Source organism: Harpia harpyja, chromosome 4 (assembly GCF_026419915.1).
Source record: "Harpia harpyja isolate bHarHar1 chromosome 4, bHarHar1 primary haplotype, whole genome shotgun sequence".
Lineage (NCBI taxonomy): Eukaryota > Metazoa > Chordata > Aves > Accipitriformes > Accipitridae > Harpia > Harpia harpyja.
In genome coordinates this window covers 74,759,151-74,777,424 of record NC_068943.1, presented here as the reverse complement: position 1 = coordinate 74,777,424, position 18,274 = coordinate 74,759,151, and the positions used below count along the sequence as shown (strand labels likewise).

General features: G+C 36.6%; 1 protein-coding gene across 4 annotated transcripts in view; it reads left to right on the top strand.

Annotated features, from left to right (window-relative positions):
* UTRN (utrophin) overlaps positions 1-18,274 on the top strand; it is a 391,603-nt gene that overhangs the window by 273,066 nt on the left and 100,263 nt on the right. For all 4 annotated transcript variants that reach the window (XM_052784810.1, XM_052784809.1, XM_052784811.1 and 1 more), the window contains one exon: positions 15,894-16,023. In XM_052784810.1, coding sequence (XP_052640770.1) covers positions 15,894-16,023 — 130 coding nt within the window. The remainder of the gene's footprint in view (positions 1-15,893; positions 16,024-18,274) is intronic.

Sequence of the window (18,274 nt, the reverse complement as noted above, 5' to 3'; positions counted from 1 at the left end):
CAGTTGTGGAAAGCTGGGAGTGAGGCACTTGAAGGTATTTGAGCCCAGGTTCAGACAAGTACTGGGATTTTTTTCCTTCCCTAACTCAGAAGCTTCCTTTATGGCATTGGTGCTTCATCATTCCTCATTTTAGTGCCACATTCATAGATACAGCATAACATTTTTGTTACATTTCCTGAACTCGGAAAGGAATGTTTTAGAATAAGCACGTCTTTAATGCTTACAAGGTAGACAGTAAATAGATGAGTTTACAAAATTGAAAAGCTACAATGATTTTCACCCATTCTGTCTTACGGATGCATTGTTTGGCTTGTTTTATGAATAATGAGGAAGAAAAAGGATATACAGAACAAACCTTTCTATTCATTGCATTTGACTGACATTAGTCATTCAAAGTATGAAGGATGTTGAGGGGGGAAGAGCACACAAGCTTATGATCAGGCTGCCAGTGTCCCTGTAGCAGAGTTATCGTAACACCTTGACTTTCTGATTAACTTGGTTTGCATCCTTAACATTAAGTATGCTTTAAATGGAACTATTACTTTGGTAGTGACAAAGTGATCAGTGCTGATCATACACAAATATAAGCTAGCTGAAAAGATGTGGTGTAGGGTGTTGTAGAGTGGTGCATACCTAATTTATATCCAGTCTTCCACGTCATAGGGCTACACTGAGAAACTGAGCTAAAAGATGAACTTCTATTTGCAATAATAAATATCCAAGCCCAACCCACACTGCTTATTAAAGAAAAGGCCTAAACTCTGCTGCAGCTTTTCTTCTGTGAGCATTGGTAGAGGTGCGTAGTGATGTGCTATGATGGTACTAGCCTTTCCTGGAGAAAGGAGCCCAATGAAAGATTCCTTGAAAATTGTATCTCTGATGCTCAACACTTAGTTTTGTGTTGGCATTCTGCAAAGATCAATTCATTCTGCAGTGGTGCTTGATGTCTGCACACAGGTAGTTTGGGAACTGACCATGTAGCTGCTTCTCCAACACCAGTGATGTGCAAGCAAACAGCATTTTTCTCTGTCATGCTGTATTTGTTACGCTCAGAGGTGGCTCAGAGCTTTGATGCAGTGGACAGAGCTGAGCAGAGAGGAGGTGATGTGTTTGGGCAGAGAGAAATGTGCTGAGGAGTCTGAAGCTACAAGGCAGTCATGCTTGGTTGAAATTACTAATTTTCAATAGGTCAGCCTCATTTGGGATGATTTTCTGATGATATGGTACTCTTCTGTCTGAGCATGCAGATAATGTCTTCTGACATTTCTGACTGTTAAGAGATTCTTAGTCTGGTGAGTATAGTTGCTTAGCTGCAGTTACTCAAACCCTTTTTTCACCCATGTCTTCCTACTTATGCTTTTCGTGGTGGTTGTGCAGCAGCACTGGAAGAGGAGGAAGAAGTTAGTTATCTTAACACTGGTTCTAAAGTTGTGGAGTAACCTTACATGAAGGAGTTGCTTGTAGTAAACACAGCACAGTATATAAAACAAACAAACAAATCCCCATGGTATGTAAAAACAAAGGTACTTTTCTTGCTGGAGAGAAAACAAAAGAACAGACACAGGGCAGATGTGAATCACATTGCTTAATGCTATCCTGGAAAACGTTTGGGTACTAAGATGATGTGTGTGGTCTAAGAATCTATATATATAGCAAATAAACATGTTTACCGCATTTTGATTATACTTGTAGATGAATGTGAAGAGATTTCTAAGAAATCAGTGACTTCTTTCCTGAGTTAGAAGCACTGAAGCTAGAGCACCCCGTTACTAAATACAATATAAATGAACTAAATAAGTGAAATTCCTTTACTGTTTTTAAAATCTTTATTTACAGTGTACACTTTTCATTAATGGTTTCTGGGGTAAGGGACCAGTGTATAGTTGTCTTGCTGCACTGCATTTGCACTTTTTCACTTTTTTTTAATGGCTTTAAGTTGATATTTACATTTCTGGGAAATATTGTTATAGATATGTCAGAATATTCTTTGTTACTCCTAATGGCATCCAGTCACTAAACCCAATTCTAGTCTTTGGTTTTAAGACTTCCCTGTATTGATTCTCAGTGTTATTTATACCTTCAGCATTTTACTTATTGTTTCTATTTCTCTCCATACCTTTACTAGGTAACATTGCTGTGGCATACAGCTTGTTTCTAAGTTTTGAGGACTAAAATTAACAATTTGATTATATGCATTTTTTTGCTTCTTAAGGAGAAATTGTTTATGGTTTCAAATAATAAGTTTCTAAAGAAAAAGAAATCCTGTTTAATAGATGGTGGTTTTACTACATGTAAAATATTCTAATTCTTTGCCTGAAGAGCTTAAAAAAAAAAAAAAAATCTTTTCATACCACAGAAACAAAAGAAACAAAGAAGAGAAAGGAAATGAAGTGAGTGGACATAAGTAATAAGCCTTGTGGTCTGTCTGATGTGTCCGCCTTCTGTGGGAAAGTGTTTGTGGAGCCGAGTTAACTTTAATACGCCTTGCTTCATGGAAGTATGCTTTAAGTACTAGTCTCTTTCACTGAGTGACCCCAAATTAGTATTGGTTGTATTAAATGACTTCTTTCTCCTAGGAAGTGGTTTTCCATTTATTTCTCCAAAAAAATGGTAAAAATGGTTAATGACAATATTTGCAATAGGGTTCAGTGGGGCCTTTTTTTCCCTCCAAATTAAAAATTACTCATTCTTATAGAATTACTTTTAATCAAGGAATATGGTTTATGCGAACAGCTATTATAAGAACTTAGGATGGTAAAAAATAAGGGAAAGATTTGTATTTAGTGTCCATGGATATTTTAAAGAACTTTCCCTGGATTATTTGAATTTCAATTTTTTTCTATTGGGAAATCAAAACAAAACCAGATTAAGTTAAAATCAGATAATAAACTCAATTGAATGGTAGGAGGGTACAACCTTGTAATTGGATGATTTAACACACTTTGCAAAACATTGACAATTTTCAAGCAGATTTACCCAGTGTTTTTTATTAATGTATGTATACTGAATGCCCAGCAATGTTTTAATCCTAGTTTCTTATTGGTAGGACTGACTGAAAGCAACCACATTTTTTTGCTTATCTGCTTAGTTTAATTTACAGGTCCAGCTGGGTTTTCGGTTGTTTTTATGAGACATTGTTAGATCACGTATTTGAAAATGCAAAGACCTAGCAAGGCTGTTGTGTTGGACAAGTTGAGTTTGCAGAGGCAGAAGTGGAACTAATAAAGTGATGCAGACTATTGCATGTTGTAACAAGTTTGGATGTTCCCTGTTTGACAAGGGGCCAAAACTCCCAGCTGAAGTTCTGTTTGTTATTGGTTTTCAGTGTGATTCATGATGAGGGAAAGTCCTCTGCTACTTAAAACAAACACACCTCCCCCCGCAACCCCCCCCACAACTATGTTGTCATACCTGCTGCGTGGCTGCTGTGCCATAGAATATGTGACATTACAGTTGGGGCTCGCTTTTTTCTTTGCCTCTTTTTCTTTTTTTTAATGCCATTGCCTTGTACAGACATGGCACAGGTGTCAACTTCTGCTTTTTCATGTTCCTGTAACTTCTGATGGCAACTAGAACCAGCTGAAGGAGGTGACTAACCAGAGGGAAACAGTCTTGCTGCCCTTAAGGTATTCCTTCCTCATGTCTCTCCCAAATATGCCTGGAGAATTGTCTGGAGTAGAGTATTTCCCATCTCGAACACTGCTTATTTTTTGCAGTGGTGATTTTACAGTAATTTTTCCCTACTGAGCAGATGTTGAAAATACTAGCACATGATCCAGAGACAGGAAATTTTGGAGAAGTGACCAAACCCAGAGATCCAGTATAATCTGACCTATCACAGTAACCAACTGGTATGTGGTGTAAGCTTTACAGAGACTCTGTCAGTTTAGACAGTTTTGTAAACAGGAAGCCATAGCAGAAAAGTGGAGAGCAAAAAGAGACAAGGGAGGGGAGAGGCAGACCTTGGTGATGTAAAATAACCAAGAGAGAAATGGTTAGGGAATTAGGGAGAGGGGAGCATGTAACGCAAACCATGAGATTAGATCATGGTACAAGCATAATAAGGAATTGTAATATGACAGGGGAAAACTTTCTGGGTTGAGCTTTGATAATTTTGAGTCCTTTTTTTCCCTACTTTGAGCATCATTTGGTTGACCTGACTTTTGCAGCTGGTCCTGCTGACACAGGACCTTTGTTCGGAGCCAGTGTAGCTGCTCTTCTGTTGCTTGTCCCTGAGTCGCTGGTATTCTGCTGGATAGGGAGAATCCATCAGTAGAGGACAGATTGTTGACTGTTTAGTGATTATTCAGTTGTCTGTCTAGAGCATTTGCTTGTGAAGAGAAACCAAAGTGACTGTTTCTAAGAAAGAGGAGTAATTAGCTTTGACAGGATTTGTGCTTCTGAAAGGATTTCCGCTTCTGAAAGGATTTCCAGTAGCAGTCCTCCATTGTGTATGCATATGTGCATACATAGACAACCAAACCCAAAAACCAGAACAGGAACACTAAAGGAAGTCTCAGATTGTAACTGGTCTCTAGCATTTTGCTGCTTTAGCATTCAGCTGGGCTCTGGTGCCTGTGCTTCCTTCTGCAGAGGGGAATATTCCTTCCTTATGCAACTTGCAGACAGGAGATGTTCTTCTGAGACTTTTTGCACTGATCTCACTTTTCTGAGTATTTATAATTCATAGGTGATGTCATGTAGTACAACCCATTTTTTTTGATGATAGCAATTAATCAGCAAGGACCCTGATGTACACTTGCACTAAGGAGGCTGATGCTACAGGAAACCTCTCATATGTGAGACATGGGCATGCTCACAAAGTGCATCCTCTCTTCATATATTTGAACGAGTATTCGTAGTGCTGCATACTGTAAAGTTGCTCTTGAGTGTCTGGAGTTTGAACTGCGTTTACTAAAAATCTTTCTCAAGACCTCTGCAGTAATATGGTAGATACCATTTAATAGTGAAGTAGCTTATGAGACCAAACGTATTAGACTTGTCCCATTGATGTTTGTTTGAAGAAATGCAGAGGAAATTTTAATCACCCAAAATGTGACCTGAGTTTAACTACTCTTAAAAACAACAATGCAGCACCCAACTTGTTAATGGTATTATCATCTCAGTTTGAAGCAAGAATCTTATGGCCTGTTAATGCTGACATTTCATCAGTGCTCAGTAATAATACAAGCTAAACAAACCCAAGCCTGTCTGTTGCTGGCAAGCAAAGAAAGAGGAATTTCTCTCTCTTATGTTGAATAGGTAGATGGTTGCTATTGCATGGTGCAGGGAAATAGTGCAAGACACTGCAGATATATGTGGTTACTAGTGCTAACAGGATATTTGATTGCTCTTGCTAAATTAGGTAATAAGCCGTTTAATACGCGGCAGATGTTTTGTGGGTCTTGTGTCAGGCTGGAGGCACTGCGTGTTTAGGATTCATTAAAAAAATTATGCTTTTTTTTTTGTTCTTTATCCCTCTCCCACCTTTCCCGTGAGTATTTTCTGATATAAAAAGCAGAAGTTATACCAGTTGCTACCCATAAAGAAGAGATGCGAATTTGACACTCTGACAGTGTTTCCACATAACCTCATTTGTTGGGGTTTATGTAACGGAGTTGTAAAACTTGTCCAAAGCTATACGGTTATATGCTATGTACTGCATTGCACAGTTTCACAGTTTGAAGCTAATTAAACTTAGCACTGAGGACACAAATTTCCTTTGCTTCTTCAAAGGAGGTAAAACTTTGATGAAGACTGAGGAAGAAATGTAACTTCTGTTCTGTAGATAGCTCTACAAAACAGTTTCATCTGAAATGGAAGGATCCTTATTTTGGTGATGTATTGCCTTGTCTTGAAGGGTGATTTTTAGAGAGTATAATCTCTTTAAATGCCTTTGAAATAGACTCACTGCAATGCTTTATTTGGCATTGTAAAGTGATGTTTTCCTGTGGGATTGTTTGGGGGGGGGTTGGCAGACAATTTAAAATGGCATTGCATCTTTGCTGATTTCTTAGTGTCAGTCCCCTTTGTCTGGACACCAGTTCTTGTATATGTTAGACTAAAGGTTCTGGTTTGTCCCTAAGTTTCATATAAGCTGTTGTCTTGTTTCTGACAGGAACCAGCAGCAAAGGTAGGGAGAGGCAGGCAAAAGAAAATGGAGCAAGTAGAGAGGGCTACTTCTCTTCCCACCTTCTGTTGATTGGAGATGTACATGAATGCCCATGATACTTCTGTTGGATTACAGAATCCTCAGAGACTGTGTCTTCAAGAACTTGAAGCTGGGTTCTTCATGAAAATCCATGATGTGTTTTTCCCAGAGCTGTGTAGATAGTGGAGTTTATTCTAATTCCATATACTTGGAGAATGGAGAATTGCCCTAAAAATTACTGACTATTCATTTTCATGCTAATTCCACAGATGCCATCAAACCACTTTTGTTTTCTTCTATATAAGATGCCTTCAGTTTGTATATGCTGCCAGTATTCAACATTAAACAAGTCCTTTGCACCAATAGCACGACAGATGTTTTCCACATATTTCACATAAAATGGCAGAAGGGGTCTCATCATTTCTTTTGGCATACATATCTAAAGCATCATGGTTGGTGAACCTTTTTTTCTTTAAAAGAAGATTTTAATTAAAAAAATATTGAGTGCAGTTCACAGATAGTACAAGGTTGCTACTTTTGTGTTTTTTTAATAAAAAAATATTGTGGTAGCAATGGAAGCCAACAAATTTTCCTAAAAAGAAGGAGCTGCTTTGAAGATGGAGGAATGAGGAGACTATTGGGGTTTCCTGCATATACTGTTTCCATTTGATTGGCTTTACGTTTTGGGGATTTTTTTTTAAGTGTTGTCTAGAGTTTCTAGATCACACACTAATGTTAAAAGTCTAATAGTTATTAGAAGGTAGAGCTTTTTAAAGCCTTTGTATCTTATGTCAGATTTTTAAATGACTTTTGCCACCTAGTCACTTGTAAAGGAGAAGCCTTTATTAAAGTGGATTCTATGTCCTACTCAAGTGATTGAGACAGGAGAGGTGGCATAAATTGATTTTGCTTTAGATCTGGTTCTGTCCTTTGAGCTAACTGTAAAAATATATGAATTACAAAGTAATTGTGAAGTGATTGCTACATCACAACCTGTCATCTTTCTAGTCTGCTGATATTAGTCAATGACAAAGCAATACCTGAATGCCTGAAAGAAATGACTGGAAATGCATTATTTGTTAAACTGTTCATTTTTAAGTTGTTGGGTTCTTATGGGAATATATCTCATCAGTAGTATTTCTAAAACCAGTAATGAAGTCAAGAATAAAATGGGAAGTTTCAAATTGCTGTTCAGTTTCCCTTATCTATGGATTGGTGCTTAGACATGCCTTTGTTGAAGTAAGGAGCACATCAGTACTACATAACCTGATCTTTTATCAGTGATGCAGAGCACTTGCTGCCTGTCCAACCTCAAATGTGTCTGCAGAATGGCAACTGTAGGACTCAAGTGGTTTCATTGAGCATGTTACTGTTTTATAATTCATTGGAACACAGTGAACTATTTTACAGCTGTATGTACGTGTGTCTTACAAAAAAAACCCCAAAATATTTCTGTGGACTGCACAGATGATATGGAGATGGCATTTTCTTCTCCAGTTTGTTTTGAACCTTGACCTAGTGTTCAAGGGTATTTCATTTTTGAAGTGCTGTTATTTGGATCTGATCTCAAATGGAGGGTTTGATCATCTGTAATTGTTAAACACAAGCATGTGTGTTAACATCACAACTTGATGGTTAATCCTTTTAGTATGAACTGTGTAATCTTCTTATCCAGGAAAATCCAAACCAGAAGTTGCGTGTTCATTCCTTTTTGTGCCCTGCAAACCTAGTCATGAATTTCCTCAGAGTAGGTTAAAAAAAAAAAAAAAGTCTAGTCTTTCAAGGTTGTTGATACAGGGTAGTTGTCATGTTTCCATAGTAAAGGTTGGTGGGATTAATTTTCCTTCACCAAAAGCACACTGTAGTCCTTTGATGTAAAACTGAATGTCTATTTACAAGCAGTTTGGCATTTGAAAATTGGTTCCACTGCTAGCAGGATGATTACTGCTGTTGTGTAAAAGTAAATACTTATTTCCATCACTCAAAGAGTGGAAAGCTTCAAGAGGTTCCCCCTCTATGTCTGTCAGGCTCTACACTGACTCAGGCATTTTTGTTGTCTCTGGGGGTGCAACCTGTATGAATTCTTATATTAAATTCTGATCGGGTATGTTAAACAGGTATTTTTTTCTAAAAGCACTGTTAAAAATATTTTTTTTCCTGTGCATAGCAATGTAAAACAAGCCTGTTTTAATCTACTTCTTTTGTGTAGTTTTATTCAAGCCATCAAATTTAGTGATTCTCATGCCCTTTTTTAGCTGTCATATTACAATGGCTTTAGACCAAAATATGCTCAGTTATCTTAGTAACTGTCTGGATGAGCAAAAGAAGTGTTGTATTCTAGCAGGCTTTGTTCTGTTTTGTTTATATGATACTTTTATTTATTTTTTTTTTTCCAATGAGAAACTAGAGCACATAAAAGCAAAACAGATTGCTGTCCCTTTAACAGTCCTGGTCAATATTGTCATTGATAAGAGAGAAAGTTTAGCCATAGAAAGGATATCCCTCTCTTGGTACAGTGAAATGCAAAGTGAGAGTTGAATATTCAAAAAAATGGCTTTCCTGAAGAAGGGGAAAAGACCCAACAAAGCAAGTTCAGTGGGTATGTGCTAAGTGTGTAGTAAACCCATCACAACAGGGTTCCATTAACCTTTTTGGGGAAATCCAGAATGGCTGTAATTCTGAGGATTTCAGTAGTTCATTCAGTGGGGAATTTGTGTTAACACACTCAGATATCTATCTTTCCAGATTACTTTTTTGTAAAGAACGATAATTGTATATTTTTAGAAAAACTGTTTTGAAGATAATGTCTTTGGCAACAGCTCAGAGATGCACAGTGGTTTTTTTTTTTTCCCCAATATAGTAAGTTCTAAATCATATTTAAAAAAAAAAAAAATTAGCTGCAAGCATTCCACGCTTTCCAACTCTTAAGACTACGCTTTGTCAAGCCCTCCAAACTTCTCAGGGCAACCAAGGCTTGGTTATCATTGACCTAGAAACACAAATAACAAAGTCTCATTTCAGTGGGCTAGCACATACAAAATCCAGTTACATAAGATTATTGGTGCTGGAAGACATATAAATGACCATCATTATGCCTCATTTTTTGTAACTTTTGCTCAATTAAGCAGTGTCTCGCTTCATCCCTCGTTGGATTTAGATCCTGTAGCATCTCCAGGGAATGCAGGACTTGCAGCAATTCTTCCTTCAGAAAAGACTAGAGAGGTTCTTTCTTGGCAAATCATTAACTGTGTGAAAAACAATTTTTATTTTAATTTTGAAGTGTAGCCTTGTACCCTTTAATTCAAGAATAGCTTTTTAATGTCTTTTTTTGATACAATCTGTACGAAAATTAAGCTTACCTCTGGTATTACAATGTAGTATTGGATTCTTTTCTAGTGCACAAAGGAGTCATTTCAAAGTCTCTGCAAGGTTATTGTAAGTGAAAACTTTCCAAACAGCCTTCAAAACGTCTTTTTCTGATTTTAAAATGCTGTTAGAGGAAAATGAATAAAATAGCCTTACCATTTTTGCACTACTTTAACGAGTTCAGAAAGAAGTCAGTTACCCTTTCTTAATTAAGGCATTGCCACATACATACATAGATGCAGTTTGTCAGTTTATTAGTTTTTAAAACCTTAGTAACAGCCTCATATTTAATGTCTGTAAGTCTGAACAGTAGACAATAAAGCATACTTTCCATCCTCTCTTTGGCTGTACTACTGTGAAGCACTTTGAGAATTATAGATGCATATTTCATGTAATGCATATCTATTAATGCATATACAGAGGTGGGTGATATTTTCGGTGAATAGTCATGAGCACATGCACTCATCCGTAGACCATAGAGAGAAGGGAAATTATCAAGGGACAAATAGTCTTAGTGAAGAAATACCCCTATTTCTGGCCTGAAGCATCTTTTTTGATAAATCAAAGGGAAGGTCTTAAGTAAGCTAACGTTTATTGGCCTCTGGTAAAGGTCACCGGTATGCATAGTCTAATGCTCTCTTTTGCCCACATCTATGCTCTTATATTCCTGTCAGTTTAGTTTTCCTGTGCATGCAGGCAAAAAAGGAATTTGCTATGGATGTGACTTCCAGGTCTGCTCTCACGTTGAACCCTAGTAGCTGCCAACCTATTTGGACACTGTATTGACACTACAACAGTAAATGGTAAACGGTAAGCTGAGAGGCAATTTAGAAAAATGCAGCCTTTGCCACTCACTTCTCTTTGGTCCTTTTTGAGAAGTCTCTTGCAAGTGATGTGGGATAAACCTTCAAAACTTAAACTTCTGTTTAGATTCTTCTATTTAAAAAAATATGAATCCGAAAAACTCCATATATACCTATTGTGGAGACAAACAGCTTCCTCTTTTTTTTTCCACTCTGATTTTTGCCTTCCTTTCCTTATTCTGTTGTTTGTCACTATCACTGATTATCAGAACATGTAGGATTGGGTCTTATCTTTGAAGTCCCATGTGCTGCACGTGTCTTTATGTATCTCCAGGTAGTAATGGTTGTATATTAGGCACCATTTTTCTCCTTCATTACTTCTCTTGCCACATAGATTAAGTATGATGTAATAAAAGCTAATGCATGGTGAGATGCACCATCTCAAATTAAATATTGCTCTTTATTTGAATGTGTTCTATATCAGCTGGGGTAGATACATTATAAAACTGACTTTCACATAGAGATATGTCCAGAGACCAATATACTTACTTTTGAAATTTTATGTATACGTGTTGTATTAAATAGTGTCTGTCGTGAAGGAGCAGCTTTTAAACATGCTATGCTTATTTTCTTTCTAGTTGATTCTTTAATGATGCAGACAGCTGGCAGAGACTCGGTCACAACCTTGAACTCAGTGATCTTTATAAACAATTCATTTTCCCATTCTTCAAGTTTTCTCAATCATCTTACTTATTCTCCCCATTGTATTATATGTCACAGATGATTTTTTTCCATTTCATTTTAGTGTATGAAAGTAACAGGAGTTTTTCAAGCACCGGGTGCAGAATAAAGATGACTAAGTAATTAAATGCTACAGGAGCTGCTGATTGGCACATAAAGCTACAATGTGATAAACTGATATGAGTTACAATACCGTGCGTCTTTACTTCCTTGAAAGAGTGCATAATGAGACCTGATTTAAATATGTTCTGTTTTTAAGAAACATCCCATGTGTTTTCTTTGAAATTAGTGTTGCCTTCATCTGTTGGAACTATTAAGCCGATCTGCTCCTCGAATTATTCCATACAATCCTGTACAATTCAAAAGAGGAAAAAAGAGGCTGTAAAAACAGTGCATAATTTTGGAAGCCCGCTTACTATGCTCGAAAAATAATTTTAAGATGCAATTGAAGGAAATAGGTTCTTACAGGACACACTAAACAGTGTAAAAATTCATGAATAGCAAAAGTTTTTCTAGCTTTCTAAGTTTTCAAGAGTGGAAAAGGCTTCAGCTACAAAGCATCCCAAAAGAAATTTTGGAAGGCCTTGATTTAGGCAAATTCATTGTCTATAAATTCAGACAGTAAGTTTAAAAGTACTAGCTTGTAAGAAGAGTTAGTTTTTATATTAGAAATCATAAGCATCTCTAATGAAGAGAGGGCAAACAGGTTAGATTATCTTGGTATAACAGAATAAAAGGTATATAATTTCCAAAGTTATAATGGGAAAAACATATGTTTCACAGTTACTGAAAGAGGAACAAATCAAAATGGAGAGTAAATCATTGGCTAATGGTTGTAAATCAGGGAGCTAACACTTCTTTATTCTCTTCCCAAGAGGAGGATTGTGTTAGTGGGGTCCTGGGTTACTCTGCTGTAGTCAAGTAACTTGAAGGATGTCCCTCATACCTGCAAAATGAACGCTGTGATGCTGTTTGTAGTTGTTGCTTTGTGTGATGCTGCATAAAACATTTCAAGAGTGTAGTTTTGTAAGCCCCTGTCCATCTACCACTGCAAGAATTCTTTCAGGTCTCAAAGGAGGATTTTTTGTAATTACTCTTGGCTAGTATTATTTGAGGTCAGCTCTGAAAACTGTTTATGTTGACACTGCGTCAGCACACCAGATTTTAGGTTTCCAGCGTTGGTTTTTTTTTTCCCCATCTTTTATAAGAATCAAGAATGTCTAAAATTAGTGTTGGTTTCTCCAGGAATCTTTAAAAATCAATGTTTATGCAGGAAATAAGAATGAATTTGCAAATGCAATAAAACTGTTGGAAGCATAGACATTGGATTTGGTAGTCTGTCACCTGTCAGATTAATGAGGGAAGCGAAGCTTGCATTTTAAACCATTACCTAAAGTAAACAGTAATTGTACAATTTAGAATTGTAGTATGAAATATGTTGGCATGAATTACTGCCAAAGTTGCGTACAGCCCCTTTTTGTATGACCAATATAGCTTTAACATGTCATTGTACTTTTATAAATATAAAGGAGCATCACGTGGGAAGAAATAATTGTGCTATCCGTGTGCTCAGCGTTCACATTTTCATTTTGTGTTCACATCTGCATACCGAACAGGACTCAAAAAATACTTGCATCCATGTGTTTACCTTGTTAGTGGACAGTTTCAGTGACTCCCTTAAGTCTTTTGCCATACCTTCACTTATTTTTTTAATCTATACCAAAACTCTAATATTAATTTTCTCCTAATTTTCTCCCTGAAAAGTATACCTAGCTACAGGGAAAGAATTCTCCCTCTACCAAAACTTGTGCTACGCTCAAAGCTGTACAAATGCTTTAATTATTTTAGGCTGTAATGACAAACAAGGGGGAATGAAGTGACACAGTAGTATAATTCTCTACTGAAAGAGGTGCATCCATTCAGAGTAGCCATTGGGGAGGTATCTTTTGCAATACTAAATAAAATACCAAAATACATGATTGCACTTCTTTTATATAAAAGTCTTTAATACAATAATCAGATTCAGTATTGCAGCTTTTATGTTCCTTGCTGGGCTTTTTATGACTTACTTTTACTCTGTAGTGTTCTTGTAGATGTGATTTTTCCAATGAAATCTTTCTTCAGTCCGCTCAAGACAGATGATATTTGAGCTCAAGATTAGATTTATAAGTGGGTTTCTTTTTTGTTCTGTTGCAGAGAGGATTGCCTGGAAGGACAAGAGGGTATTATTGATATATTTGGTTATTCTTGCATCGTGTACTCTCATTGCTGTTCTTGTTTACTGGCAGAAAGAGACAGGGAGATATAGTATTGCTAAGAAACAAGGAATAAAGTTGCCCAAGTTTGAGTGGCTGTTCCAAAAATTATTTTTGCATCTGTGGCATAAGAAAAAAATGTATAAACCATAATGTAAGAAGTCTGTGGTGTGCTCAAGATACTCTGCTACCAAATTCTTTCAATATTATTATTTCATGTGCAAGGTTTCTTTCATACTAAAAGATTTCTTTGTCAAGATATATTAATAAGGAATGCCATGGATGATTTAGAGTTGATGAGCTATATGGGCCAAAGTCTTAAAATCTTTTTGTTGTCAACTTCGGTTTGAACAGCCTCAGTGACAGGGATGGTGGAGGGGGACAGAGATTAAATCCAAGATATTTAGGTCAAACTTGATTGAAGTTTTGTTGAGGGTGATCAGGAGAAAATTATGTACACAATATGTGAAGGTAAATAGGAGAGAGACAGCACAACAGATCCATCTCTAGATTTTTTTCTAACTGCTGAAATTTCTTAGTAGGCTCAAAATCCGTCATAGCCTCCTTTTTCTTGTATGCTTTGGAAATATTTGTGAAATTGCATGGAGGAAAAAAGAGTAATTCTAGAAAGATTTCCTACTTCACGCTGAAGTAAAGTAATCTCACACACACACACCCCCGTTTCTGACAAAATCTTTGAAATTAAAAGTTAAGATTGTATTTTAAAGGTGCATCCACACAGGCTCTACTAACAAAAAGCTTTTTAAATGGGTAATTTTTGAGTCTTAATTGCACAGTAATGATAATAGCTTCCTGTCTTCCTTCTTTCCTGAAGCAAATTCTTGCACTGAGAAGAGTCTCATTCTAATGTGTGTTATGTGAAATTAAAATGTTGATACATATTGTGCTGAGTTGAAGGGATTCTTCAGGAATGTTGCTTTCACAGTACTTCAGTTTCTGTAAAAAAAAAAATTATTTATTTATTTTTTTACAAAGTAGGGCTTGGTTTTTAAATTACAATTTTTGTTTCTTGTTAAACATAGTATATATACTGAAGTCTACAAAGAATAGGGCTTATTCTTGTTATTGTTGCTATATAAAAGCATGTAGAGAGAACACTGTTCTGAAGAGTTTTTTATATAAAGACAATGGTTACTGAAGATAGGACTAGAATGCAAGTTCCTAAACGTAATGGAGGTTAGCATATTTTCAGTGGTTAGTTTTTGTTGGGTTTTGAAGTTTTATTTAATTTGGAGCAGAAGTGAAGTGAGAAGGCATGGAAGGATTTGGGAAGATGAGGAGGATAAGGGAATAAAGCGGGGGAGAAGGAGGGAAAAATAACATTCTGTCTCCTTCTAAGCTAAAGTCAAGAGGTAGGTGTTTTTTGTGTTTGTGGTACCAAGAGACTTACTGATGAGAAGGGTAAGGTAGCATTTGTGAGACTTTCATGGTAACTGTTTTTCACTATTTTCTGTAGTGGAAAGCACTTGTTTTGTTATGTAATTTTGTGAACACTGACTAACTGCTTTTCTTGAGCTGGAAGGGGGGCTGAGCAGCTTGTGTCAGCAAAATAAGCCTTGATTTTGTAATTGGAGCTAAAAAACATGTTGGAAAAATTAAGCGTAGCATTTTAATAATATTTAAAGCATCTTCTTTTGTGTTTCTGTTGGTAGAAAGTAATACAAATAAAACATGCAAAGCAGTTTCCTTCTAGGTGGGACAGATTTATAGCTAAAAAATTGAATGGAAGAAAATGCTTTATAAGAAACATTACAGCTGACTACTTATGAATTTTTTTTTTTTTTAAATGGTGGTTACACTTACCCTTTAAAAAAGTCATAATTGCTGGAGAACAAAATATCCTGAAATTAATTTCCATTAGCATGAAAACGTCTTAAAGAAAGATTTTTATTTTTTTTTCTTCTTTTTCCTCTCTATAAGGCTCAATTGTTTCTGCATAATAAGGTGCAATATTTTTGGCTAATTTGAAGAATGTTTTTTCAGAATGTATTCTCATCATAAAAGGTCTGGTTACATATCTTCTAAGTTTTAAAAATATTAATAAATAGGAGACACAAATAAGAGGCAGCATTTTCTAAGGAATGTAAAGTACTTTTGCAATTCTTTTTAGCAGTTGTGAAATTATCTTCTGATGTTTCAGTAGGTGCAATTTTCTGTTATTCCATTTCCCAAAAAAGAAAAAGTTATCTATTGTAGTAATCTACTATATATTAGTCCTGTTAACAGCAATAAACCCTTTAATTTTACTTTTTTAGAAGTTGATTGTAGCAGTTTCTGTTTCTGTTAGGTGAATGTTTTTAAAACCTACCATCATCATCTCTCTTGTGTTCAATTCTTCAAGTCAATTCATAAAGATTACCCTTCTAGCTTTAATTAATTTCTTACAATTTCTGTTTTGTAAAATTTACATTTTATCTTGCAGTCTGAATGACATGTTGGCTCTTACTCACTCACTAGACAGGTCTGGTCAGAGAGGTGAAAACAGGGAAAATGGTATGGTATCTGTTGTTCGCAAGATGAAGTTACAAATGGCATTCTTCTTTCCCTTCCCAAAAGGCACTGAGGCGTGAACTGAAGGATAAAGAGCAAACCATTCTCAATGCTGTGGACCAGGCACGAGTTTTCCTTGCTGACCAACCAATTGAGGGGCCTGAGGAACCAAGAAGGAGCTTGCATTCAAAAACAGGTCAGAAAATACTCTCTTCCAGGAATGGTCAAAAAGAAAGAAAAAGGGCTTGCATGTCTCTAGTACATGTTTTATATCCCAATTACTTGGTTAGACTTCAGAATTTTCCAAACCACATCTTGATTGCTTTTATTTCAATGATTTAGCCTCAAAGTATTAACACTCTGCTTTGCAAGTACTCACATTTTAATGGAAGAAGTAGAAGAATCTCTATTTCCTTTTCTAATTTTTGATTCAGAACACGGAAGTCATCAGTTCTTTTTTTTTTTTTTTCTTAACACAATAACATATGCACCTTAATGTCAGAATAGTAGCTCAAGGATGCATGTTCAAATGTAGATATGTTGTTATTGCAAAGTTTTACTCCACAAATAGAAACAAATGTATTTGGTACTTTATCTCATTAGAAGTAAAAGGAATCAGCTTTAGGAAGGCAGTCCTTACAGAGTCTTAAAGATTTGAACGTTAGTTGAATTATTACTAAGGAATAAACCACAGCTATCCTAGAAATGATATTTGCATAGTATTTGTTGAGGTATTTGTCTATATCGGAGACCAACAAGGAGGTAATAATTCCCCCCCCCCCCCCCCCCCCCCCCCGCAAAATAGAAAAAACTACTAAATATCTGTGTAATTAAGTCCTAGAATTATGTTTCCAATATAAGATAGAACATTATAAAAATCTTTTTTAATTACATAAGAATTGTTCTTGGAAAAGGTAGCAATCAGCTTTTACAGAAATAGCAGTTGCTGTAAGATGTGAATAATTTACTGTTCTGTATAATTTACAGAATTACAGTATAGGTGCTTGTATCGGGAGTTAGTGTTTTTTTCTTCCCATACATCTTCCTATACATCTCCATAGCAAACGTTTTCAGTTTGTTCAGTGGAAACAACTAATTTTTCCTGCATCCATACTTTGTGTTATTTCTGTGCAAATTTTTATGCGGTTTCATATTCCCTAATTCAATTTTGTGAGAAAGTTTAAATAGCTGGTGATTAAAGCCAGTGAACCATTTTTCCCTGTGATTAGTTCTGGTACCTTAGCTGCTGTGATGTATCGTACTGCTTCCTTTTTGAACTCCTGACTCCTGAAAACATTCTGTTTGTCTTTGCTCTCAAACTTATTTGATATATTGCATCCCTAATGTTTTAGTCAGTCTAAATCACAAGCAACCTTGCAGTTGAAAAATAAGGAATCCTTGCTTTATATTTGCTCGTTCTTTCACACAAAAGTTTGAAGTCACAGATTCTCCTCTCAAAAGCCATAGAACCACCTAGCACAAATTATGCCAATGCATAAAATGTTCATTTTCTAGCAGGGGTTGATATCAATGATCTAGTCAGTGTTGACTGAAAGTGCAAGAGCAAACTTCAGATGATGAGCTGAATCGTAAATTCTTGTTATGCAATCTATTGTTGCTGCTGTTGTTACTACTACTACTATATTGTGCTGTACAGATGGCAGTGATAAGGGAATAGCAGGGAATTTGATGACAATGGCAAACTGCATAACAATAATGGCCAGGCAGGTGGTCTGCAAGTGACGTGTGAGTGTCTCTTGTCCAGTTATCACATTTGAAAACTGATCGAATATGCTCAGACTGGGAAGCTTCACAGATGTGCGTTGAACTTATTTTCCTCTTCCTTCTTCACACTCAGTAGTTTCACAGACTTTCTTTTTTTGCGCATGTGGTGGGTTAGTCTTGGCTACCAGCCAAACTCCCACCCACCCGCTCACTCGCTTCCTTCACCTCGGTGGGGTGGAGGCAGAAGACAGGAAGACCAGGAGTGAGAAAGCCCATGGGTCAAGATGGGGACAGATGCAGATCCCTTACAAACTACTGTTATTGGCCAAACAGATTTAGCTGGGGGAAAATAAACTATTTATTACCATTTAAAATAAATATTTAATTACTGATTTGGTCGTAGGAAACAAAAAAACAAACATTAAAACCACAGCTTTCCTCCCCTGCTTTCCCAGGCTCAACTTGACTCCTTCATTCCTGTCTCCTTCACGCCTTTTTATGACTGCAGGTCATGCTCAGCCTCTTCAACAGAGCAACGAGTGGTGTGAGAGGGTGTGAAGGTGGTGGGTCCACGGTCAGCCTAGCAGTTTCTCTCTGCTGCTTCTTTCTTCTCGTATCTTTCCTCTGCCCCGGTGTGGGCTCTCCCTGGGGAATATCTGCCCCGCCATGGGGCAGCTGCGCCTCCTCCTCTTCCTCTGACCTTGGTGCTCCCTCTGCTGCTT